The following is a 24,559-nucleotide window of genomic DNA, read 5'->3' as shown; positions in this document are numbered from 1 at the left end:
CATTCACAAAATTAATTCTTAATTGAAAAATGTTTTACATAACTTGTGTTATTCAATTTAATTTAATTTGCGTAAGTTTTTTTATGCACAAACATCTCAGATAGAAACACACAGAATAAATGTTGTTGCCGATAGATGAAGAGAGTGGCAACACTGCCACTACCGCGGCCGCTCTTCATCATCCTGGGTTTTGGTTGTGTATGTTGGAACTGATCTTAAACTAACCATGTTGACGGCTGTCCAGCCACTCTACTTTGTGGGCTTGGAGAGCTCAGCCAACGCACGGGCTTCGGCTTCGGCGCTGCGCTTCTTCTCCTCGGCCAATTTGGCATCACGCACTACCTTCTGCTGGGCTTCGATTTCACGCACCTTCTCCTCCTTCTTGGACAGACGGCTCTGGTGGGCAGCACCATAGGCAATGCCTACAAGCAGCAATGACCATCTGCCAAACTTAATCAAAGGCGAGACACGAACGGGAGCCTGGGACATGGTTAAAGTTATGTAATTGGTCCAAACGACAACTGCAATGGGAAACGGTAAATTAGACACTTTTTTGCAAGGGCTTCAACTGTTTGCCGAAAGTCGGTTAACTCCAGCAAAAATTTTTTATTTCTTGAATTATTTAACAAATTTGCAACAATTACCAAATTCTCTTGCAACCGATGCAAAATATAACCTTAAAGCAGCTGTCAGTAGTGTGACCAGACCAAACTCAGATATAGAGTTGCCAGCGGGGGTGAAAATTTAAAATATACAGTTTATATATGTGATGTTTTATATATTTATATAAAGAACAAGCTCGTTTGCAAAACTTTTAAGGTTTCTACTTTTGAAATGAATTAATCCGCTTGCTTAATCTTAAGAATATTTAAACAAAAATTTTTATTTCTCTGTGTTGTAAAATACTTACATGCATTTCTCAACACTAATTCGCGGTGAATGTCAAAAAGAACTTCTCCAACCTGGAAGAAAATTATTTGTTTTGTTGAAAATATGGCAATTAGCAGTTGAAAGGGCTTACCAAATTCTACATTTTCCATTGAACCACTGCAGACTGCAGCAAGTGTGTGACGAAATAACAGAAAGCTGTTGGCAGTTAAATTTCGTGTGCGTGTAAACGAAAATTCCAACACAGACCTTGAGTGTCACACACACGCACACACACAAAGGCACTCTCTCGCACACCTATAGATAAAACGTCAGAGACTGAGCTACCCCCGCCGCCCCGTCGCTGAAGGTGTTTTCTTTTTGATTAAAGATTAGGGCTAACTGGGATAGCAATTTAGGTATACAAGATGGTAAATGTGCCACCTCTACTAAGTAGCACGCCGCCACCTATTGACTTTGGTGACGACGATGATGACGATTCTGGACTGCAGACGACTCTCCATTTGGATGACGGTGACGAGTACTCCTCCAATGAGTTTGGCTTAGTCACCACCAACAAACACATCACCAGCAACAACAATAACAACAACAATAATAGCCAGACACACGAAGCCGAACTTAACACAAAAGGTATTTACACACATATATTTTTTTCCCTTTGTCTTTTCGCCTAATTTGTATGCTTTAATTGTAGAAGCGCCGCCACCCGATCTGGCCTTGATCGAGAATGCAAAATCACCAGTCGAGGCATTTAATTATCATGTTTACCATCAGGAAATGTCGCCACCCACGCCGCCACCGACAACGGCGACGCAGCTGACAGTACAGTCTAAGGAAGTAGAGCGGGAAGAGGAGGAGGAAGAGCATGTTCCCTCATTGAAACTTGATAGTTTGAGTTTATATTCCAGTGAGAGTACGGCATCGGGAACTGCGTCGCCAGTTACAGAACCGCCCGAGCCTTCCTCAGCTAATACAGCACAACTCACACATCAAGTTACGCTAGAGGATGTTTCAGATGATGACACCGATGAGGAGTGTTCGCCAAAGAAACCCAAAGAGTTATATATACGTGAAGGAGCAGAAGATTTCTTTGCCATAGAAGTTCTGTCCACAACAAACGAAAAAGAAACTAAGAAGACGGACGTAATAGGAGCTGATAGTCAACCAGAGAAGCCAATAGAAATGGACAATGATGATTCATTTACTCAATTTGAAGAGGCCACGGATGCAGTGGCTCCACCGGTCATTCAAAATGCGGCGCCAGCCATTAATGATGATGTTGCTGTTAATGATGATGATGACGATGACTTTGGTGATTTTGCAGACTTTTCTGCTGCACCACCAGCACCAATGCCAGCTTTAGCTGCATCAGTTACTATTCCAAATGCATCAGAACCTGTTCATACTCAGCCAGAAGATAGATTTGATGATTTTCAAGAGTTCACTAGTCCCGCTCATGTTAAAAATGAACTTGATGATAACGATGATGACGATGATGATGACTTTGGAGACTTCTCAGAGCCACCACCACCTCCACATCTATCCGCAGTTGTACCTCCGCCACCACCGCCTGCCCCCAAACACCTTGGCATTAATGAACGTATAAAGCCAGTGCTGGAGGCAATGTTTCCATCGACAGCAATATCCCAAATAGACGAGGCCGTTGGGCATTCACAGCTCTTGGCTCAGAGGAAACCCCTCAATTTTGGTGCCATTGAGCAGGCTCAGGCTCTAAACTACCAATGGGTTAACTCAGAAATGAGACATTCTCTAGTCCGCTCGCTGGGCATTGATTCGAGGAATATTGTAAGTACAAATAAGTTAGAAATTACTCAGAAATCTTCAACATACTTTTTTGTAGCTCTTTGGTGACAAATGGAACTCATCTATGCCACGTTTTGCGGCCAATCTGAGCTTCGATCCCCTCAAGCCGCTCAAGACAACCTCCACCGCCTCCAACTTACAAACGTCAGGGGCTACCACTTTCTCCACCCCAGTTGAGGGTAAGTTTTTCGAATAAATGAATATTACAATACTCCACCTTTAGTTGCCGCAAATTAACCGCTACACGAAAATTTTCCACCTACCGCTCGCCCGCCCGCCCGCTCTCTATCTATTCTATTTCTATTTTTCAAAAAAAAATGCTTTTGTTGCCCTCAACCGGATTGGCCTGCCGTTAAATATTGGCTCTTTATCTTGCTCACCTATTTCTATTCTAAATACAAATATATTTTTGTTTTATGTTCTGTTAAATTTCGGTTTCCTCCTACCACCACCAAACAACCACTACCACCTCGCTCTATCACCTACCTTCCTTCTCTCACAATGTGTATTATCTCTTTTCCTTCACCTAAACAAAAAAGAAAAACATACTCAAAACGAAAGAAAAGAGATTTATCCTTATGATAAATTATATTTAGAATCACAACATGTACAGACCACTTTTCAATTGGAACCACTTGACCAACTAACGATGGTGGCTAATGCTGATAAAATAAATCTTGTTAACTCTAACTACCCCCACCACCAACACTACAACAACAACCACCACCTACAACAACAATCAAACTCCAATCATCGCCACCATGCTGCCGACAACTTCCACTTGGATGGTAATCTTTTATTGATGGATCTCCAAACTAACTCCAATTCAATTAATGACAATCAATGCAATGCCAATGCGAATGCAAATGCCAATTTCAATGAAATGCACAATAAATCTCTCACACATTTTGTCACCAACAACAACAACAACAATCATCTTAATACAACTCCAAATCCAAATCGAATAAAAACTAACACAATTCTCACTGCTCACGATGCCTTGCTCTTGATGGACCTTAGTAAGTTCAGTTGGCTCCCTCCTCCTTTAGCGTGTGTGTGTACGTGTGTATGTGTGTGTGTGTCTGTGTGTGTGTGTTGTAGTTGTACTATGTATATACTATATGCATATTGTGTTTGTTTTTTGCTTATTCTTTTTGCCATCAAAATGTTTGTTAAAAATACAATTTCTATAATGACTTATTTGCCTTATCCACTACTATTTCTCTCTACTTTCTACTTCCCAAAAAAAAGTGTATATTTGGCATTGCGTTTAGTTATCGTTACGTTATTTGGCACTCTGAAAAAACCAATTAACTTAAACTTAACTAAACACAGTTTAAAGCACTCTCTGTAGTTATTCATTATATAATTTTTGCCATGTTTTTCCTTAACTCTCTTAATTATCTTTGGGATATTTTCTATATGCGACTAAATTAATACTGGAAAATGTTCTTATGGAAATTTTCAATTTTATAAGTAACTGACATTTACTTATGCAATTAATTTCGTTAAATTTTTGCCAGGATTGGAGCCAACAACAACAGTATCCGCAGCAGCTAAAGCGAGCCAATTTGAAACGCGGGCTGGCCCGGCTAATGGGGAAAAAGCAGCAGCAAGCTCTGCCGAAAATGACTCCAGCCAATTGCATATTGAAGACGCCTTCGCAGCTGGAAGCGCCTGCGATAGCAACGGCCTTGATGACACCTCAGCAGGAACATCAGCATATGCTGCTCCAGCAACAGCAGCGACGCTATCGACTACTCTATCAGCAAACGGCTATGCCCACGACCTCAATGGCAGTGAGCAGCTGCATCAGCAGCAGCAATCGAAGCAGTATGCACTGAGTGGACCAACGCCACCGCCACCGCAGGAGGAAATCGAGATTATCGTTACCAACACAACAAGCACCAGTACCAGCTATGCGCTCCCTCTGAAAGAGACTCACATTTATACACCATCCAAATCAGACACTGCAGTGGCCAAGACGACAACATTGGCGCCAATAGATTTTGATTTTGAGATTGCCTCGGCAGGGATTATTATTGACGAGACGGTTGTGAAGAAAGAATACCGTGATGTTGAGTACAAACCGCCAATTGGCTTGGATTCACCAAACAACCTGAATGCGGGAGTAAGCTTTGAACTGCCTCCTGTTGCTGTTGCAGCAGCACCAGATCAAAAGGTGCCAGATGACGATAATGATGATTTCAGTGAGTTCCAGTCGATGCCTGCTCCTAAGGCAAATGCTGCTGCTGCTTTGCCAAGGAATGGCACGCCCACATTTGGCGAACAAATGATACTCAGTCCAGCCATATTATTGCCACAGGCTATACCCCTAGCCAAGACGGCCATACAGTGGGGTGAGAATGCTCTGTCCACCATCAATGCTGATGAAATGGCTCGAATCGAGCAGCTTTTCTCCGCTCAGGCGGCCAAGCCGGCGCCGACAATAAGTGCCACCGTGGCAAAGAATCCACCAAAGCAACAACAGTCCGAGGATGATGAGTGGTCCGACTTTGTATCGGCGCCGGTTCAACAGGAACAGAAACAAAAACAATTGTCTCCCATCAAAAATATAAACAGTGTAAATAGTTCAAAGAAAGCCTCTCCTCCGCCAGCTGCAACAGTGGCCAAAGATGACGACTGGTCGGACTTTGTCAGCAGCACACCAGCACATCCGGTTACAGTGGTTCCATCCCCACAATTCAATTCTGGTGCCTGGCAGAATGCGAATTTCTATAATAACCCGCTTAGTCACTATCAGCAGCAACAGTCTCACCACACACACAGCAATCTAGTGCGCAACAGCAATCGAAACATCGGAAGCAATACCACAAACAACAACAATATCAAAAACAATAGCAACTACAATGCCAACAACAATGTACCAGCCACTCCTCCTCAACAGATTCACATCATGCATGACTTCTCGACGGCACCGTCAGCCCAGTCAGTCCATCCATCAATTCCAACCTATCAGCAACAACATCAGCGACAACAATTTCAAATTGGCAACGCCAAAGTGGCACCCCGCATCTCTCTGATACCTGATTTGAGTTTTGTTGCCCCACCTTCAGCTATGCCCACAACAAATGCCGGAGCCTTCATGAGTGCGCTACCCAAGCCCAGTTTCAGTGCCAAAAAATGACAAATGCTGCGACGACCGCATCATTATCGCCATCACCATCATAATAAGTTGCAACCTTCGGCAACAGTAGCTGGAGCAACTGCCGCAGGGCCACTAGCTGGAGAAGCAACCGTCTTGACATAGGCGGATCGACCAGAACAACCTGCAGTAGTCGAGTCACTCAGTATTATGAATCCGTATCCGTCTTGATATACTATACATGCATAAGGATTGGAAGGGGGAAACTAAAAGCAAAAATCTGTTTAATATTGTAGGTGTTGATGTTGTTGTTATCATCTGTGTGTAGTTTAGCGTTATTAGATGCGAGAGAGTGAACAATTGGGAAGGGAAAAGAAATCTACTTTGTGCAATATTTTTATGCTAAATTTGATTGGTATTCATTCTCATTTTGACACCTGACTAAATTCTAATATTAGTGATTTTATGTTAAATTTAAGTAAAAGATATTTAATTTACAAAAATTGCGCTTTGCATGGTGTCTATGTACTTCGTAAGACCGTGGCGATAGTCTTCTAAGATGTTGGCAACTGTTCAAAGACTGGAAGGGATTTCAAGTGGGTTATACCTTATCTTTTGGTTGGCCACAGAATTTAAATTTGAAAACCAACTGAAGACTTTGAAATTATGGCTTAAAGCAAATCTAAATCTCGAAATGGCAAAATTTAACAATTGACTAGACACCATTTTAAGATATAGGAATATTACCCTTGCAAGAATGAAGCAGACTTCTTGACTTAAACAAGCATGTAGAGCTTAATGACATAGCTAAAATAATATATGTACATTAGCCACTTAGTTTTAAAGCCTATAACTATGGGCAAAAAGCTTTAATTAGCACAAAATTAGTCGCTTTCCACAGATTTTTGAAAACTGCAACTGCAGCTTAGTCGTCTCTCATTTGGGAGTAAAGGATAAATTTGCAAGGGTATATTCAGATTTCTATAATCTACCTATTCTATATTCATGCATTCCAAAAGGCAAATTTTTCCTTCTCCATATAATTCGTTTAATTAATTGTATAATCAGTCTACTCTAAATACTCCAAAACGAGGCAAATCCATATGAAAACATAGAGAGAAAACTTAACCCGCCTAATGCGATCTTTTCTATATATTGTGTACTTAAAAAGGAAACCCGAAAACATTATTGTATATTATAGAATTGTTTAGATATTAAATATATATATATATATTTTATGTATATGTATCTTAGAAAACTTCATACATCATTCCCATGGGTCTGTGTGTATGTATAGTATTTATTTTTGACCAGGATATTGCTAAATGCAAGCCTGGACTTAAGACATGATCTCCAGAATATTATCAGAAAGAAAGTCCGTTCCACATTACTAAGAATAAAATGAAATGTTACTTTGTTTTTCTTGTGTTAATTGTGTTTTTTTTTTTTGCATTTATTTATTTGTATGTTTATTTTTTATTTTTAACTTTTCGTGTCTAATTGTCGCGGATGTGTCTCTGTTTGATGTTCTTTTTTATTCTTTTTGTTTTTGTGTATGAGTGAAATTAAAACAATTTACAGTTACAAGCATTAACTTAATCTAAAATGTTGGTGTTTGTTGTGATTGTTTTCCTTTCATCATTCCTTTTCGCAGTAGATGTAGGCTTAAATGTAATTATTTATGGAGGTATATATATATATATATATATATATATATATAAGTATGTATGTATGTGCATTAACAATATAGTTTCTCATTTCGTTTCGATACGTGCTTTTCATAAGGCGAGAAGGCCACATTACATATATATATATATATATGTATATATAGAGATGTATATGAATAAAATGGTTGCTGCTTGATTTAAATAAAAACAATTAACTATATATTAGAGAAGATTATTGTATTATTATATAATGTACGTATTGTAATATTAAACAATTAAAATTATTAATAAAAAAAAAAAAAGAAAATCAGAGATATAGTTGAACAGAAAATATATAACTATCATCAATTACACAAATCTTTTATTATATTGGAGTTTTGTTCTTCTTCTTTGTCGTGACAAGCAGGGCTCGACATGCACTGCTTGCTTGCTTGTGGTGTTCACTTTTGAGCCGGAAACAAGCAGTATGGCCCTGTTGAAACATAGTTTTTTTTTACATAATTTGAACTTTTTGTTGGTTTTCTTACACAGACAGACAAACACACACGCACACTCACTCGGGGACGGGAACGGGCAGATGCTGAGCAGAGCCCATAGCGAGAATAGAGCATATGATTTATATGTACGTATATATGTATTTATAATAGCTTTTATGGGATATATCATAGTAATTCTGATCTAAGATGTGAGTATGTGTTATTGAAACCTGCTAATTGTGTGGGTGTGGGTATGTGTGTGTGTCTGTGGATGTGTTTGTGCCTAGTCTATCATAGATGCATGTGAATCTTAATCGAACCTAGGAAAGATTATTATTCAAGAAACTATAGGTGAAGATGGTGTGGTGTAGCGTACGTATGTGTGGCGGATGGGACTGTGTGTGTGTGCCAGATATTCTCTCCAGGAGGATGCACAACAAGAAGCCTCGTCAAAAGTGTAAGTTTTTTTTCTTTGTCGGTAAAGAATGTTTTTGGGAGTATGGGGGGGTTTGATGTGCATGGGATGGGTATGGCAGTAAATAGTTTATAATAATTAGGAAATTACACATGTAACTAATATTAATTCTATTCAATATATATATATATATGTATAATAATATAAATAGGTTACGATCTTTATAAATTTGAATGCAATGTGAATGTCTCCACTATCCGGTTACTAAATATAAAACACTGCTTACTAATCGGGGATTATAAAATTAAATTCTTTAAAAATCATAGTCGAATATAGCAAAAAACAAAATAATTTCGATCCCTTTAAATCGGCAAGCAGTATAATTAGCAACTTTGATTATCATTATTATCAATAATAACTTTCATATCGCTTTCAATTTCTTCTAAAATGGTCAACAGTTGATTTTTTTCTTTTTATCCATGTGGGTGTCTTTGTATGTGTATGTGTGTTGTGTGTGTGTGTGATACTTTGCACTAACAGTTTTTCTTTTTAATTTTTCACTTGAAAAATAAGTTGAGAAAAAAATCATATTGCTGGACCTCAGAAGGCCAGCCAGGGGTGATGGAGCAGCGACTCCTTGGAGCGATCACCATAATCGTAAGTTAGTTCCGTACCCGGCTCAATGTCGTCCTTGGCCAGGAGAACGAGATGTGGCCGCTGCTTGATTACCACCACCTTGGTCATTAGATTACCATTGCGTGAGTGATTGATAAGTCTACCCAATTTGCCCGTGTCCACAGTGGCATCAATGCAATACTGCTGGGTTTTGTGCTTGAAGTAGTACATATAACACCCGGCATTCTCGTCCAGAGCATACCGTCGCTCTCGCTCGCTAGCGTCGTTAATGGAGATGAGATCGCCCACATATTCCACAACAAATTCATTGCGCTTGAAATGGCGATCAGCCACGACACCACGACCCTTCCCCGTGAAATTGCGTACGATGAGGCCATCGCAGCGTTCCTCCAGTACAGCTTGTTCCAAATTACGCATCCATTCCTCTTTGACGGCAGTCTTGGTTTTGCGTACACTGCGTCGCACGGGGAAAAAGTCTGTCATCTCGCGATTGCCATTGGTGGCCGCCAACGGCAGAGGCAGTGGCTGGGACTTCTGTGACATGGTCTTGGTCTTGGATCCTCCCTTGGTGACTTTGGGTTTGGGAGGCACTGGCTTGTGCATTGCTTTTATATGATTATTATTGTTAACTGTCCGCGCTTTGTTCAGATTCTCTCGCTCCTCGGCAGCTTTAAGCAAAGCTCCCATATCATCCTCATAATCGTCACCATCCAGATCCTCGTCATCGTCGTCCAGGACAACAACGATTGCATCATCATTGGTCTGGTTGCTCAGCTGTGTTCCCGACGACGATGACGGCGGTGGCGGCTGCTGCAGCTGCGGCGAGTGGTAAGGCGCTTGTGGTTTTGGCTGATTCAGTCTTCGTCGCGACTTGCAGGCGGCCACCGCTGCCGTTGTTGTGGGCAATTTACGAGGCGATTTCCTAGGCGACAAAGGATCGCATTCAGCCTTGATAGCGGCAGCAGATTTACGGGATATACCACCACCACTGCCTACTATTTCGCGTGGCAAAGTCTTAATGGGAGAGGGGCAAACAATGCGATGGGGAGTGGCGGGCTTGCGTCGACGCCCTGTTGTCCCATGAGCGGCAACTGGTGTGCCCAGGCTACAGGCCACGCCGCTGTCACAGGAACTGCTGTCGTGCTGGTCCACAAAATTTTCGAAACCATTTATTATCGGTGCCTGTGGAACAATAGGCTCAGGTTCCAGCTCCATACTGGGAACCACGTGTCCACCCCCATTGAGGCTCACAATCTGATTGAAGCGCCCATTGAGCATGCAGGCATTCATTGCAGATGGTGGCGACGAGAATACAATATTGGCCAGCTCAAAACTCTTATTGATCTTAATGCTAGATGCTTTGGTGGGGGTCCGATCAATGTCCAGGGTAAGCACTGGCTCCTGCAAGAATATATTGTCGGTGGCGGCGCTGCTGCTGCTGCTGCTATGTGTAGAGCTGTGGCTATCTCTTAGGGCAGATGATCGATGTGATTGGAAGTCAGCTGTGGAAATTTGAACAGCATTGGTAACCACCTCCACCTCTAATTGGTCGTCCACCTCATCCTCGTGTTCCTCGTCTTCGTTTTGGTAAGCTGGCGATGAATGCGATGAGGAGGCTGTAGAATGGCCATCAAACTGCAGCTCCTCCACAGTCAGTTCCACGTCCTCAACTAAGGCAAGTTCTGTGTGTGTTGCTGATATTGTCTTTTGCTCTTTATTTGGATTTAGATTAGGATCTGGATTTGTATTTGCATTCTTTGCGGCAGCATTGGCTTTGAAGAAGTTCTCGATGGTGCGTGTTTGCGAACGTGTGGCCAGGGGCACGCCTATAATAGGAGTTGAAGAACAAATTTTAGGTTAAGCTAATTTCAAAGCATTAATAAAGCTTAAAATTGATAACAATTTTTGATTGATGTATACATCTATAAAAGGAAGTTTCATTGAAAAACGATAAGATGTATAACATTTAACAACAGTGTTTCAATATTATTCCCCAATTCAAATTTAATGATGCTTTTGCAACTTCTACTCACCAATTGTGCGACCTGTAGAGGGCTCTGTATTTGCTTCTATGGTTGTCTTTGTGAGATTTTCATTGGCTTTCATAAGGCGGCAGTCTTTTCGCTTTGGGCTGGCAAAGTATTGATCGTCCAGTAAATTTGCGGCGGCGACACCCATGGCTGCCTCGGTTACATTCAAGGACAGCGGTGTGGCTGATGCATCCGTCTGGTCAGTGGCGGTGGTAGTAGCCCCCACCGTTGGCCCTTTGGCTGGGCGCGCTCGACGGCGCACCATGATCATTTATGTGTCGTTTGTGTGTGTGTATGTTGGTAGAAGGGGGCGCCGCGTGATCCGTGTCTTTTAGTTGGCGCGTTTTTTTTTCTTCTTTTTTTCCCACAAGAAATCGTGATTTGTGGACCTGAAGATTTCCAGCACACTGATTTCAAATGCAACTGTGGAAAGAGGCAGCGCAGAGAAACAAGACACATTCAATTAATTCACCATAATTAATATGCATATGCAACGGAGTACAGTTTTTGGCCACACAAATTAACAAAAAAAAAAAAAAAAAAAAAATTTTTGTTGCTTTTGTCTTCTGCTTTCGCATGTGTTTGTGTGCGTGTATCAGCGAACAAGAGAAAGAGGAAAGAGAAGAGACACACACATACGCACACACAGAGAAAAACAAGCCTACGACCATAACCACAGCGAAAGAATATCACAAAAAAATGCCTCGCTTCGGCCAAATGCTGTCCTCCTCTCTCTGATCGACCCTCTTTTGATAGCTGCATTCTCACCGTTTGTTGTCATACGCCACAGATATACATTGCTTGGCTGGCAATTTCTTTCACACACATTGCAATTAATTAAATAATTATTTTTCCATCCGATGCACTTTTCCTTTTCCGCAAACTCTTTTTCCTCTTTTTTTGGTTGTTCTTTCTTCTTCTTCTTATTTGCAGTAGAGTTGTCATGAGCTTATCGCGCATCATTTGCGAGCACCAGTGATGCCATTTTTTTAATTTTAAAGAGGCCAGATCTGGCGGGAAAATGAAAAACGACAACACTGTTGAGGACTGTTTTTGTTATCGAAAATGCCGCCAAAATTTTTTATAGTATCACACATCGCTAGAGTGGCAAAAATAGCGATGGTTCAATATATTATTCTGTAATTGGATTTGGTGAATATAAAACAAAACACTAACAAATGGGATTTTTCATAAAATAAAGAAATTTCAGACCAATAAATGTGTCGATTACACGGTAAAATTTTTCGATATCTTTTTTATCGAAAAAGAGTGGTCAACACTATAAATGTCCGAAATGCTTTTTGGGTTGTATTGATAGTGTTGGATAGTACCGTTTTTTTTTAGTGCTGTGTGAAGTGTAAGAAGTGGAGCGTTGCGTTGCTAGCATTGGCCAATTTGCAAGGCGCGTGAACATAGTTTTGTGTATTAAAAAACAAATGTATATTGTTAACAGAAACGGTTGAAAACTACAACGGAACGTTGCTGTGGTTACTTTTAAACTAGTGCCGGTAAATGCGCGTTGGTTAACAACGCGCGAGAATAAAAATAAAAGTTTTTCGGCCTTGCGAAAAAAACGAAACTGTTTTGGGCGCCTTTTGTGATTTGCCAAAGCGTCTGGCGGGTGACATAGTTTCACAGTTATTCGGTGGCGCAAACAAACTTGTTACATAGCATATCGGAGTTCAGTCTATAGTTTACAGTTATAAATAAAGTAAAATAAAACAAACAAAGCGAAAATATGCCGATTTGCAAGCGTGAAGGATTTGATATAAATGATGGCAAAAATGTTACATTCCACGACAATGATTTGGTCTTCTGTTGCTACATAACGATGCGTATCTTCAAGGACTATGAGTAAGTTGAATCCTCGAGGAGTAGTGAGACTCCAACCCAGCTCCACTACCAACATTCCCACTCCACTATCAACTGACATAGAACACGGTACAAAACGGAGACTGCGCTAAAGTACACAACAAAGCGACTCTGTAAACGCATGCTTTTCAAGTAATCAACCCCACAATATTGTTTTCGCGTGTGTGTGTCTCTATGTTGCTTTTGTTGTGGGGCAAGCCGAAAGCGCGCGAACTAAATTCACAGCTGCCGCTGCACAGTGTCCTCAAACTATATAAAAATTAAATTAACATTGAGTATTATTATTAATTAATGTGATGGAATTTGCAATTTGAAAATGCAAATCAAGAATATGCACCACACCACAAATAAAAGCTAAATTAATTAAATTGACCAAGTCAAATGTGAGAATTTTAAAATGGACTTGTTTGATTGATCAGTGTACCACTGTAAGTCGCTTCAGATGTGTTACAGGGTTGCTCTGATAATGGCGGGAGCGCGCTCATTTCGAATTTAAATTTGAACTTACTAAAAAATATTTAACACATTTACTTTATTTTTTTTATAGAGATTACTTTCGACACGTTATGGTCATCAATTCAACAGTATGGCAATGCGAAGCAACTGGACGAGACAATCTTACCTACGAAGAGGCTTTAAAAAGCGAACGTGTTGCGCGCAAGAAGATGGAACAATTCAAACACAGTCTTCGGGCTCCTGTGCTCTTGGTGATTGAACATGCGCGGCAATCGGCAGTGAAGACACTCAATTTGATTGTTGGCAAATTTCTGCGTAAACGTTACTTTTTCAACGAGGAAGTCATAGTGGTGGGACACAAAAAGAACCTATACGAGGTTGTTGGCATTATACCGGGCAAAGAAGCAGCCCAACCGGTCGATGGCATTTACGAAGACACCGATAATCTAGATTACCGTGTGCGTGTGGTCGGCGGTGATGCCAAAACTGAGATTACGGTGCCTTTCGATAAAATACGTCGCCAGCGGACTGACTTCAATGTCGAGAATCTGGGTATGTTCATTAAGAACAATGTGAGTCGTGTGGATGGTATATTGCGACCCAAATCAGAGTCCTTTAAACAATATGTATCAGATAAAGGCATTAACTTTAATAGTTTATTCATTGGAAAGATGCCCCACTATGCTCCTGCTAAAAGTAAGCGGCCCAACGATGCCCAAGAAACTGCTAACAAAAAACAATCCACGCTTAACAAGTACATTGTTAAGGGCGAGGAGGCTACGAGTAAAGCCAAAGCTAAAGAAGCCAAATCGTTGGCTGAAAATATGGAACGTATGCGCCTGGAAAAGGAAGCCTGGCTGGCGGAAGCAGTGCGTCAAAAGGCTGAAAAGAAGGCACAGCTTGCGGAACGTGTGGATGCCGAGATTAATTACTTGCTGCAGAAAACAGATGACCTGGAACGCAAAGATCAGCGAATGATGCCAACGTATAAACCGGTAGTGACATTTCTTCAGGAGAAACTAATTGGTGATGCCTTCATGATGCGCGAATTTATGCACACTTACTGCGGTCTGCTTTCCGGAATCGAAGTGTTCCGCCAGAACCTCAGTTTCTATGAAATGTCACGAGCACTGAGCGCTCGCGAGGTGGCTGGTCCCCTCTCGGACATTCTATTGGTACTTTTGGGCACAGTATTCGATCTACAGAAGGAGGAAGATGAAGACTCTGTTGTCCAGTATGCGCTAAGAAATCATACATCTATCCAAGAGCCTTTCTTAAGTATGAGCAATGCTACACGTAGCCACTATTATGCCAAGCGTCATTTTTCATTCAAAATCTATGATCTGCCATTGGATGCATTGACTCTAAGCGAAGTTCTCCGGCTCCATCTGCTGAGTAGTGGAGCATTTGTGGATGACAAATCTGAGAGATGGCGCATTATGTATAGGAATGGGTATTCTTCGCGCGAGGATCCCGGGCTAGCCCTACGTATGCGTCACTCACATATTTTACGCTTTTTAAAGACCTACCCCATTTATCAACTTGGCTTTCGGGATATTATGCGAGTAATTCGGTGCCTCATGGATCAAATTTTAACATATTCAGCCACCTTAAATGTGATTGATGAGCGAATGGAGCAAATGACGAAGGCTAAAATGGAATTGCGTACCCTTCTTCACACGGAAAATCGTCGCTTGGCTGCCGTGGAACAAAACAAACGCCGTCTGACCACGGAGCATCATCAGAAATGCCTGTCCGATGATTTGAAGAACGACACAGCCAAGAAACAGGCACTTGGCGACAAACTGAATAAGACTATAGCCGAGCTACACGCCCAATCCGATGTCCAGCAGCGTAAGCACGAGCAGCAGGTGCTTCAGATGCACACACAGCTATTTAATTTCCTAGTTTATTTGGGCATGGATCGATGCTATCGCAAGTACTATGTGCTAGAATCCTGTCCAGGTATATTCATTGAACATCCCCCGGATAGCATGGATGTGTGTCTGCACGAACCACCGCTGAATAAATCACAAGCTGAAGTACGTACTCAATCCCAGTTGCCGAAAAATCGTAAAGATTTGCGTTTTTATTTGATGAAACTCTATGGCGAAGAAGATAAAAAGCCACGCAAAAGTGCAGCAAAGCAATCGCTAGAGAATAAGGAGAACCAAGAGCATCATATTAATGGTCATGCCGAACCAATGGAATTGGATGCAGAGAACAATCCAAGCAGCGTCGAATCACCCACACAGTATCAATTGCTAATGTGCACGGGAGATAGTCGAAATTGCATTGTGCACAACGAACGTGATGGTCAGCGGCAACGTTGGGCATATATCTACATGCCGGAGGAAATCGATGAGTTAATCAAATCTCTGAATCCATTGGGCTGGCGTGAATCCCAGCTACTGGAAGAGTTTTCCAATTTGCGCACCCTAATCGTCGAGCATACGAAATCGTGTCCAGCAGATATGCTCTCTCTGGATACTGAGAAGAAGCGCAATAGCTTCGTTAGCGCCATGTATACGGAAACCAATCGAAAGTATGGTGAAGCCAATTTTGGCCTAAACGAAGGCACCGACCTCAACGAGGTGATGCAATTGCATTTGGTGGATCGCATTTTGAAGTTCGAAAGTGACATCTACACAGGGGATCTGGGTCAACTTAAGGTCAAGGATATGGAGAAGTGGCGTAATAATTTACTCACAGGAAACTACGATGCCCAATGCAAATTGCAATGGGGTCCACGGGGCAAGCATGATGATGCGCTTGAGACTGCGGCTTCGGCAGCAGGTTCCGATAATGAATCGCACGAGGATTACTTGGATGATCACGATGAGGAGATCTATTACGGAAGATTTGGCAGGAAACCATATCGTGATCCAGGCATTTATCTGGGTCCCACTTTGGAAATCGACTCAGAGGACAGTGCCGATGATGAAGTGCCAATACTAGACTCGAAAATGATGCAAGATCAGGTGCAAAATATGGCCAGTGCTTTGCTACAGGTGGAGCAGGCAATCCAAAGACGTTTTCTCAAGGAACCGTATGGTCCATCCAAACGCGACACTAAGCAGGATATGATGAAGGTGTGTGAGGCCAGACTCCAGCAATGGGAGGTCTCTCTCATGGAGAGCACCAGCTTTGCGCAGGTGTTTTTGCATCTAAACTTACTCCACGATTGCATTCATTGGCGGCGATCCACCAATAAGTCACTGTGCAGGGTCTGCCGACGCGGCACCGATCCAGAAAAGATGTTGCTATGCGATGAATGCAATGCTGGCACCCACATGTTCTGCATGAAACCAAAAATGCGTACTGTTCCGGAGGGCAATTGGTATTGTCGAGCTTGTGACAAGCAAAAGACGCCAGCAGAGAAAAAAAATAAACGAAAACTTGTCACAGACGAGATGTTAAGTATGGTTGAGAATGAAGACGAGGAGGAGCAGGATGAAGAGGAGGATGAGGAGGAAGATGATTCTGAAGCAGATGCAGATGTCAATCAAAGCGATGCATCCTCTACGAAATTACCAGCCCAAGTGAATGGACGTTCAACTCGTCGTGTTAGTGCACGTCGTCGGCGGTTGAAATCCAAAGATATTGAAGAAGCTATGGAAAATGATGATGATGATGCTAGTGAGTCTGTGGCAAGTAAAGAAGAACACGAAGATGAACAAGAAGAACAGACAGAGGTTGAGGAAGATGCCGAGGAGGAGGAAGAGGAAGCGTAAGTTAAATAATTTTAATCCTTATTAATTATTAACCAAAAAACTCTTTTAGCGAGGATGAAAAAGTCTGTCAGGTGTGCTTCTATGATGGCAGTGAGATTCGTTGTGTTCGCTGCAGCCTGCACTATCATTTGGAGTGCGCCCAACTGAAACGTACGCCGCGCACCGATTTTATATGCAAGAAGTGCAAAACGACAGAGACCACACAACGTTCAAGACGACGACAAAGTCCGGGTAAGTAAGAGCAAAAACAGTTGACGGCAATTGATTCTTACTCACTGTATCCATTCTCATTATGCAGCCAATGATGATGATGACAACGATGAGGAACCCGATGAGCCACAACCGAAACGTTCACGCTCTTCACGCAGCTCCGTGCGGATTTCCCTCGACAAGTCGGGACGTCACAGCAGCAGCAACAATAATAACAATGATACCAGCAACAAAAATAACAACAATAATAATAATCGTCGAAGTGGTCGCCGAACGAATGATGATTTGCCTCTAAACAGTTCTGCCTTGTATGATCTGCTGGAGCGGACAATGAAGCATAAATTAGCCTGGCCATTTCTGCGCCCAGTGCTGAGTTCTGAGGTGCCTGATTATCATCAAATTGTTAAAACACCCATGGACTTGGCCAAAGTCAAGTCCAAACTGAATATGGGTGAATATCAATTAAACGAAGAATTGCTTAACGATATCCAGTTGGTCTTTCACAACTGTGATCTCTACAATGTGGAAGGCAATGAGATCTACGAGTAAGTCTCCCTTACAAGAAATTTGTAATCAACTTCTAATGTTTTCTTCTTTTTTTTGTTATTTGTCGCAGTGCTGGCAGTCAATTGGAACGATTTGTTATGGAACGATGCCGGGATATGCATTTGCCGTTTAAACCCAGTAAAATGAACCCCAAAATGGTATATTAAAATGCAGTCGTCCCTCCACCACAACCACCACCAATCATCGATCTCGATCTCCGGCGATTGTGTAAATTATTTAGCTTATTCTTCAGATTAATACAACTAATTTTTAAGTTAACTTTTAAGTCCAAAGTTCGAAATCACACTCGCAGTTTTCTACTAGAGTTAGTTATAAGAAATGTTTACTCTCTTTTTTTCTTTACGTTTCTATATCGTTAGTTGTGTTAGAAAACATGTTAAAATAAGTTAAGCACACATTTTCCATTATGACGTTGGTTTTTTTCTCTCAAGATATCGTATTATAAATTATTGTAGAGTATACACACAGTTAATCACTAGCAATTAATAATAATAATAAAAAAACACAATTTATATTATAAATAACTGATGGAATCTTATATTGTATTCACTTTAATAAGTACACAATTTGAAGAATAATCATTTCGCTTACATACATATAAATTGATTTTTTTTTGACCATTTCTGGTTTTTAGTTTACTTAAATATTATCCCATACATATATCCGATATCATTTTATATACGCATATATAGTATTATTACGTTTTCAAATCACAAATAACATCCAACATCATCTATGTATTGTTCCGCAAAGAGAGCCAGACATATGTAGCCAAGTTTCTTGTCGAAAGAAAAAAAAAACATATCTAGTGAAGAGTGTGTGTATCGACTCTCTATTTCCTAATTAGTAGCTTGGCTGGAGGAGGCTGTGGTGTCATTTGACTATTGTTGTTATTGGCCTCGAACATGGGAAATGAATCCGAGGTGCTCGGCGCTTGAGACAGTTGAGCTTCCATAGAGGTCATGGATGTGGTTGATGATGTGGTGTTATTATCATCGTTATTGACATTGCCATTAGGACTGACATTATTATCATTTGGATTGGCATTACAATTGTTAGGATTTGCACTGCCATTGGCTGTACCACTGGCATTGCTAGCATTACTATCATCATCATCTTCATCATCGTCACTATCATCATCATCATCATTATCATCGTCCTCTTGACAGTCGGAATCATAGGAAACACCACTTTCATTACCCTGATCGCTCGTCTCACGCAATGGACGGAGGGACCGACGTCTCCTTTTCTTGGCCGCCGCTACACGGAGACGCATCAGTTTGCGTTTCCTTTCCAATTGGGCAAAGCTGGCCGGCAGCGGACCAACTGAAAATAGAACACAAAAACAAAAGGATCAGAGACGTGGGATTTGACGTTACAACTTGGGTAAACATAAAAGCACCACCCGTCCACCCAATAATAATTGTTTGGGTCAGGTGTGTGTATGTCAATTGTCCGACGAATTGACACTAGGTAAACAAATCGCCCTCAAGGTGTCAATTCGTTCACTTTTGTTTGCTTGTTTATTTGACCAGCAGGTCAATCTCGGTTCATGAGTGTTCCCCTCCAAAGAAACTGACTAGTTACAGACACAATGCTGACCACTATGCATCTAATTATGCTAACCCTAGTGGGCCTGACCAATGGTCATGCCAATAATTTTTATAAAAATGTTTTGGAATCAATATTAAACGAATTGGAGGGTGGCCTGGAGCTTCATCTAACAAAACCATCCGATTTCGACCAGAATTTGGTGCAATTTATATTGAGACAGCGGAGCTGCACATTGACCATTAGTAGCACCGAGGCTATGTCATCGAAGGAGGATGACAGCTTTCGTCATCATTTTATGCTGTTCGAAGATGTCGATGAAATGACCGATTTTCTGCCACATCTGAAGAATCTCGGTGGTTTTTATATTCTGGCCATAGTCCACACTCCACAGGACATCCGACAGCTGTTTAAATTTGCGGCTGATGTTTGGGTGCATCACGGACATAGTCGCATCTATTATATACAACTGGATATGGATCGCATCTTAGTCTACAATCCTTTCACTACAAGTCTAGAGTTGGTTAATGACGCAATGACTTATAAACGAATTTATGGTAATTTAAATGGACATTCTTTAAGAGTATACACATTCGATTCGGTCTATTCGTTGGTCTTTGGTGACGGAGCTACCAAAAAAGTTCTTCGTGTCACGGGAGCCGATGCCAAATTGGCCGAAGAAGTAGCCAAAGCCTTAAATTTCACTCAGCATTTTCTTTGGCCAGATGATGAGTTCTTTGGGTAAGTTTCTTGATTTAAAATCTTTGGTAATTATTGTTTCGAAGTACGGCTACTCCACAGGGGTCGGACTTCCAATGGTTCTTATAGCGGCGGTGTGGGACGTGCTCATCGTGGAGAAGTTGACATCATATTTTCTGGATTCTTTATCAAGGATTATCTTACCACGCAGATTCAGTTTAGTTCCGCTGTCTATATGGATGATCTTTGCTTGTATGTGCAGAAGGCCAAGAGGATTCCACAGTCTATTCTACCACTTTTTGCAGTCCACGAGGATGTTTGGTTGTGTTTTCTGCTGGTGGGCTTTATAAGTGCATTCATTTGGCTGTGCTTGCGAGGATTGAATCTTGGCCTGCATATCAAACAAATTGCAGATGGCTCCACCGAAAAAAAGTATCCTGGCTTTTATTCCATGGCCAAGCGTATCTTTATCGACACTTGGGTTGTTTGGGTAAGGGTCAATGTGGGTCGTTTTCCACCCTTCAATTCGGAGCGCATGTTTCTCGTGTCCTTGTGCTTGGTTAGCGTAATATTTGGCGCCCTATTAGAGTCAAGCTTGGCCACTGTTTATATACGTCCTCTGTACTATAAAGATACCAATACTTTAGCTGAACTAGATGCCACTCAGCTGCCGATATATATCAAGCATCCGGCTTTTAAAGATGATCTTTTCTATGGTCATGATTCAGCAGTGTATCGACGTCTAGATTCCAAAATGATGCTTGTGGCCGAAGGGGAGGAGCGCCTCATCAGCATGATATCAAAGTTGGGCAAATTCGCAGGAGTCACGCGCTCTGCTAGCCTGGAACTTAATGACATTCGTTATGTTATGACCAAAAAGGTCCACAAGATACCCGAGTGCCCCAAGAACTATTATATTGCTTACGTTCTACCCAGACCATCGCCTTATCTGGATGGCATCAACGGGGTGATACTGCGCATTTTGGCAGCTGGACTCATGGATCTATGGACTGGAGAGATGAAAGAGCGTGCACGTTGGAGTATACACAGATTCCCCGAATATCTGGCCGAACTAAATGTGGGCAGTTGGAAAGTTTTAACCCTAACTGATGTGCAATTGGCGTTTTATGCCCTCGGCATTGGTTGCCTGCTTGCAGCAGCGGTCTGGCTCTTGGAGATGTGGTGGAAAAACAAATAAATGCTTTATACGTACCCATTCTAATCTTACGTAAAGTACGTGTCTGCGGTGTGTCAAACACGCGACGTCTTTGCTCTCGGGCAGCTGCGTCTGCCGAAGTGGTGGGTAATTGATCATCTCCAAATAGATGATGCGTTTCATCCAGCCAATCACTAATGCGTGCATCAGTGGCCGCTTGCCGCTGCTCGTCCAACAGACGGGAAAGCAGTTCCTCCTGTTGTTGCCCGCCGGTAGCCTTAACAGCCATTTGCAAAAGAGCTCGACCCTTCTTAGCTATCAAATAGAAAATGCGATTTGGATGGGTCTGCAAACTTAATTCGCTGACATTGGGTGTATCGATGTCATCGTCTCCATCTCCATCTCCGTCCGCATCACCGTCACCTTCGCCATCACCGTCGCCTTCACCATCACTTGTAACTTCCGATACTGAAGTGGCCCGACTACGTTCGGTGGAAGTGTCGGAACTGGTGTCGCTGCTCGTATTATTGCCCGTAGTATTCCATGTCTCCAATTCACGTTGCACCAATGTGTCAAAGAAGGCCAACATGACCTGATCTTCATCTGTATTTCGACTGGTAAAGTCCTGTGACACTTGATCGGCGGCATTACGATGTAATGTTCGTGTGCAAAATGTCTCCCGAGAAGGCTGCAACAAATCGCCCTGCCAGCCTCGTTGAGCGAACGGGCTCCACAACTGGAAAAAAGGCAGACAAATAAATGATATTGTAATCCTATTAGCCAACACTTCCCCCTTATGTTTAAACTGGGCCTTAACAATTCCCCCAAATATGAACTTATCAGAGTTAGAAATGTTGCTTAAGCCCTCACCACGAATTTCATTTATCTATTAAAAATTGATTCACAATTCAATAAAATAAGAAGCTACTAAAAAAAGTAATGTTACGCTGCTATCTGTAATATGTTAAGGTCATTAGACACTCTCAATTGCGATTAGATAATTATTTTCTACGTAGATAAATGTTGGAATAGATTTCCATAATATGACTTACCTTGATAATCTTCTCAACGCCCGATGAGGCGATCAGACAACGCTGACGATTGTAGCGCACCTGATTAACAATCGAACGATGTCCAGTCAGGATAACAGGCGACGAAGTAATTAATTGATTCCTCTCGTCCACTAAAAAATAGACAGTGTAGTTATGGAGAAAAAACTCTTTTCGAACTACACATACGTTTTACATCATCCATGCGCCAAATGAACATATTAAAATTATCAGAACCGGATATCACTAGCTCATCCTGAGGACCAGCAAAAGTGCAACTCTTCATGGTGCAGGAATTGAAATATTCTTCATGATAGAAGGCAGCCAAGGGCTCTGGGCAATTGGGCTTGAACAGAATCGGTGGCAGACGACGATGTAGTGTTAGCAACAAAGTTCCATTGCAATTGAAACGCACGCTCATGCAACTGGGTGATTCCGGTATATAATTATATTGGTAAAGAGCCCTGTACACATAATGGAGGAGGCTAATTATAGCATATCTTGATTGTGTCTAGGATAACGCGCTACTCACTGTGTAGGCTGACGTAAATCCCAGAGCATTGCTCCTCGTTTGGTATTGGCTGTGGCCAAAATGTTACCATTTAACGGATGAAACTCAACGGCATTGAAGGGCGAACTGAACTTCGCCACAGTCAATGGATCGGATTTACTAGTACGCAGATCATAGACAAGAACCTCACCATTCTCTGTGGCCACACTGAACAAATGGGGACTAGTGCGATCAACGCTTAGGCCATAGACAGGTCCGCCATGGGCAAAGTAATTGAGATTCTTGCCGCTGAAAAACAAAAAACCAGATACCAATGGTTGTTAAGGAAAAAAGGGCCAAGAGAATGCTACTTACGTGCCCAGATCATGTTGAATGACCATCTCATCGTTTCCACCGGAGAATACATACGAGTTTAGTATGTCGAAACCCAAGCAAAATATATTGCTGGTATGTTCTCCATACATGGAACGGGGATTGCCCATCTTGCCCAAGGCTGTGGTCTCCTGATCGACATTCCACAGCAGCACCCGTTTATCATCGCCACCTGGCAGAGAGTGATTCATGATTACACACTTGCAACAGGTTGTTGTTGCTTTACTCACCCGAAACCAGATACTGTCCACCGTGACTAAACTCCAGGGCATTCACACAACCGTAGTGTCCAGCAAGATCCCTTTGATAGAGATTCTCGGCGGCATTGAGACGTTTCCTGAAGATGCCAGCCTGCAGATTACCCACCAGGTGATCATTCTCCCGATTCCTCAATGCCAGATCCAGATTTAGACTGTTGACATGGCGAGTTAGGCTCATCGTTGCAAGTTGTATGAAGTTTTCTAATATCTTCAATCCCCACTCTCTCTATCTGACTCTCTCTCTTGTCACTCGTTGCCCACCTCTTTTCACAATGTACCAACTTTGAGACCACTCCAATCCTCCACCTGCACCAATCCACGGCTCTCTACAGGCCGTCAATGATACTCTGGCTGATGTAATTTTTGTTCAGGATAAACTGCAATAGCTGCTCCAACTTTGTAAACATTTCGCACTCTTCTTTCTGTTTCCACACTTGTAATTTTCCGTCTAACACTTTGTCTAAGGTTTTTGTTTAATTGGGAGATGGTTTTCTTCACTTTAAATAGTGTCAATTTCCCTTTTTTCCAATTGCAACTGTTTTTTTCTTCGCTTCTTTCTTTCTTTTTCAGTAACAACGCACAACCAACGACTGACTGCGACTCGACTCGTGGAAATATTTCTTTAATCAGAATGAAAACAAAAAGTATACACCTAAAATGACCAAGAACAGCTGGTCGTCGCCCAGACACAGTGGTACGAGAGTGCTTAAAAATATGAACATTTTCTTGTCTCCATAAAAGAGCTCTCTTTGTTGTGTGCGCCTGTGTGTGTATGTGTCTGTGTGCGTCTGTGTGGGAGTTTGCATTCGATGTCGAAAGTCAAAAATGGCGTCACATCAATTCATAGATTATGATTCAGCAGAAAGTTTATACATTACTAATTTTAAACATCTTAATATAAGCTTAAATTCAAAAAGAAAAGTGAATAGAACTTCGGTTTTGCCTAAAGAAAACTCGATTTCAGAAAACTTTTTCATTTCTTATAAATTGTCGGCCCTTTTGTTTATAGAAACCGGTAATGGATACTTTATTTGTAGTTGTTGTATCTCTGCTAGATCATGTTTTCAACAGAAGTAATAA

General features: G+C 41.8%; 6 protein-coding genes across 7 annotated transcripts; 3 read left to right on the top strand and 3 right to left on the bottom strand.

Moving 5' to 3' along the window:
- Positions 1–43: 43 nt before the first annotated feature.
- Positions 44–795, bottom strand: ATPsynE (ATP synthase, subunit E). The gene is made up of 2 exons (XM_068296901.1): positions 645–795; positions 44–521 (listed from the first exon to the last, which is right to left on the bottom strand). Exon 2 carries the CDS (start codon positions 487–489, stop codon positions 250–252), a length of 240 nt encoding a protein of 79 aa, XP_068153002.1. The 5' UTR covers positions 490–521; positions 645–795; the 3' UTR covers positions 44–249.
- A 137-nt stretch (positions 796–932) lies between these two features.
- On the top strand, positions 933–6,499 carry Afti (aftiphilin). Of its 2 annotated transcripts, XM_068298012.1 has the most exons (5): positions 933–1,518; positions 1,583–2,694; positions 2,750–2,891; positions 3,309–3,731; positions 4,236–6,499. In XM_068298012.1, the coding sequence occupies exons 1-5, from the start codon at positions 1,296–1,298 to the stop codon at positions 5,858–5,860; spliced, it is 3,525 nt and encodes a 1,174-aa protein (XP_068154113.1). In that variant the 5' UTR covers positions 933–1,295; the 3' UTR covers positions 5,861–6,499. The 2 variants fall into 2 exon arrangements, with proteins under 2 accessions (XP_068154113.1, XP_068154114.1); XM_068298013.1 differs by lacking the exon at positions 3,309–3,731 and having other exon boundaries at positions 936–1,518.
- Positions 6,500–7,701: 1,202 nt separating this feature from the next.
- Set8 (SET domain containing 8) lies at positions 7,702–11,961 on the bottom strand. Its single transcript, XM_068298014.1, has 3 exons — positions 11,811–11,961; positions 11,046–11,465; positions 7,702–10,838 (listed from the first exon to the last, which is right to left on the bottom strand). Exons 2-3 carry the CDS (start codon positions 11,311–11,313, stop codon positions 8,977–8,979), a joined length of 2,130 nt encoding a protein of 709 aa, XP_068154115.1. The 5' UTR covers positions 11,314–11,465; positions 11,811–11,961; the 3' UTR covers positions 7,702–8,976.
- Positions 11,962–12,397: 436 nt separating this feature from the next.
- Positions 12,398–18,409, top strand: Acf (ATP-dependent chromatin assembly factor large subunit). Its single transcript, XM_068295974.1, has 5 exons — positions 12,398–12,896; positions 13,462–17,100; positions 17,154–17,335; positions 17,403–17,859; positions 17,931–18,409. Exons 1-5 carry the CDS (start codon positions 12,781–12,783, stop codon positions 18,025–18,027), a joined length of 4,491 nt encoding a protein of 1,496 aa, XP_068152075.1. The 5' UTR covers positions 12,398–12,780; the 3' UTR covers positions 18,028–18,409.
- Positions 18,390–24,123, bottom strand: LOC137581726 (DDB1- and CUL4-associated factor 5). Its single transcript, XM_068295975.1, has 7 exons — positions 23,450–24,123; positions 23,202–23,391; positions 22,869–23,135; positions 22,526–22,800; positions 22,340–22,470; positions 21,345–22,023; positions 18,390–19,207 (listed from the first exon to the last, which is right to left on the bottom strand). Exons 1-7 carry the CDS (start codon positions 23,655–23,657, stop codon positions 18,714–18,716), a joined length of 2,244 nt encoding a protein of 747 aa, XP_068152076.1. The 5' UTR covers positions 23,658–24,123; the 3' UTR covers positions 18,390–18,713.
- Positions 19,476–21,329, top strand: Ir100a (Ionotropic receptor 100a). The gene is made up of 2 exons (XM_068298022.1): positions 19,476–20,173; positions 20,234–21,329. Exons 1-2 carry the CDS (start codon positions 19,476–19,478, stop codon positions 21,327–21,329), a joined length of 1,794 nt encoding a protein of 597 aa, XP_068154123.1.
- Positions 24,124–24,559: the final 436 nt, after the last annotated feature.

This window comes from Drosophila tropicalis, unplaced genomic scaffold, assembly GCF_018151085.1.
Source record: "Drosophila tropicalis isolate 14030-0801.00 unplaced genomic scaffold, ASM1815108v1 contig_859, whole genome shotgun sequence".
NCBI lineage: Eukaryota > Metazoa > Arthropoda > Insecta > Diptera > Drosophilidae > Drosophila > Drosophila tropicalis.
Note: the sequence above shows the minus strand (reverse complement) of the source record. Positions and strands in the feature narration are given on the sequence as shown.

Coding starts and splice junctions, on each gene's coding strand:
- ATPsynE (XM_068296901.1), bottom strand. CDS start 489: ATGTCCCAGGCTCCCGTTCGTGTCTCGCCTTTGATTAAGTTTGGCAGA.
- Afti (XM_068298012.1), top strand. CDS start 1,296: ATGGTAAATGTGCCACCTCTACTAAGTAGCACGCCGCCACCTATTGAC. Junction 2,695..2,749: donor GCATTGATTCGAGGAATATT/GTAAGTACAAAT, acceptor ACTTTTTTGTAG/CTCTTTGGTGACAAATGGAA. Junction 2,892..3,308: donor TTTCTCCACCCCAGTTGAGG/GTAAGTTTTTCG, acceptor AATTATATTTAG/AATCACAACATGTACAGACC.
- Set8 (XM_068298014.1), bottom strand. CDS start 11,313: ATGATCATGGTGCGCCGTCGAGCGCGCCCAGCCAAAGGGCCAACGGTG. Junction 10,839..11,045: donor CTCTACAGGTCGCACAATTG/GTGAGTAGAAGT, acceptor CTCCTATTATAG/GCGTGCCCCTGGCCACACGT.
- Acf (XM_068295974.1), top strand. CDS start 12,781: ATGCCGATTTGCAAGCGTGAAGGATTTGATATAAATGATGGCAAAAAT. Junction 12,897..13,461: donor CGTATCTTCAAGGACTATGA/GTAAGTTGAATC, acceptor TTTTTTTTATAG/AGATTACTTTCGACACGTTA. Junction 17,336..17,402: donor AAGACGACGACAAAGTCCGG/GTAAGTAAGAGC, acceptor CTCATTATGCAG/CCAATGATGATGATGACAAC.
- Ir100a (XM_068298022.1), top strand. CDS start 19,476: ATGCTGACCACTATGCATCTAATTATGCTAACCCTAGTGGGCCTGACC. Junction 20,174..20,233: donor CCAGATGATGAGTTCTTTGG/GTAAGTTTCTTG, acceptor GCTACTCCACAG/GGGTCGGACTTCCAATGGTT.
- LOC137581726 (XM_068295975.1), bottom strand. CDS start 23,657: ATGAGCCTAACTCGCCATGTCAACAGTCTAAATCTGGATCTGGCATTG. Junction 23,136..23,201: donor ATTCAACATGATCTGGGCAC/GTAAGTAGCATT, acceptor TTTGTTTTTCAG/CGGCAAGAATCTCAATTACT. Junction 22,471..22,525: donor GCGCATGGATGATGTAAAAC/GTATGTGTAGTT, acceptor TCTATTTTTTAG/TGGACGAGAGGAATCAATTA.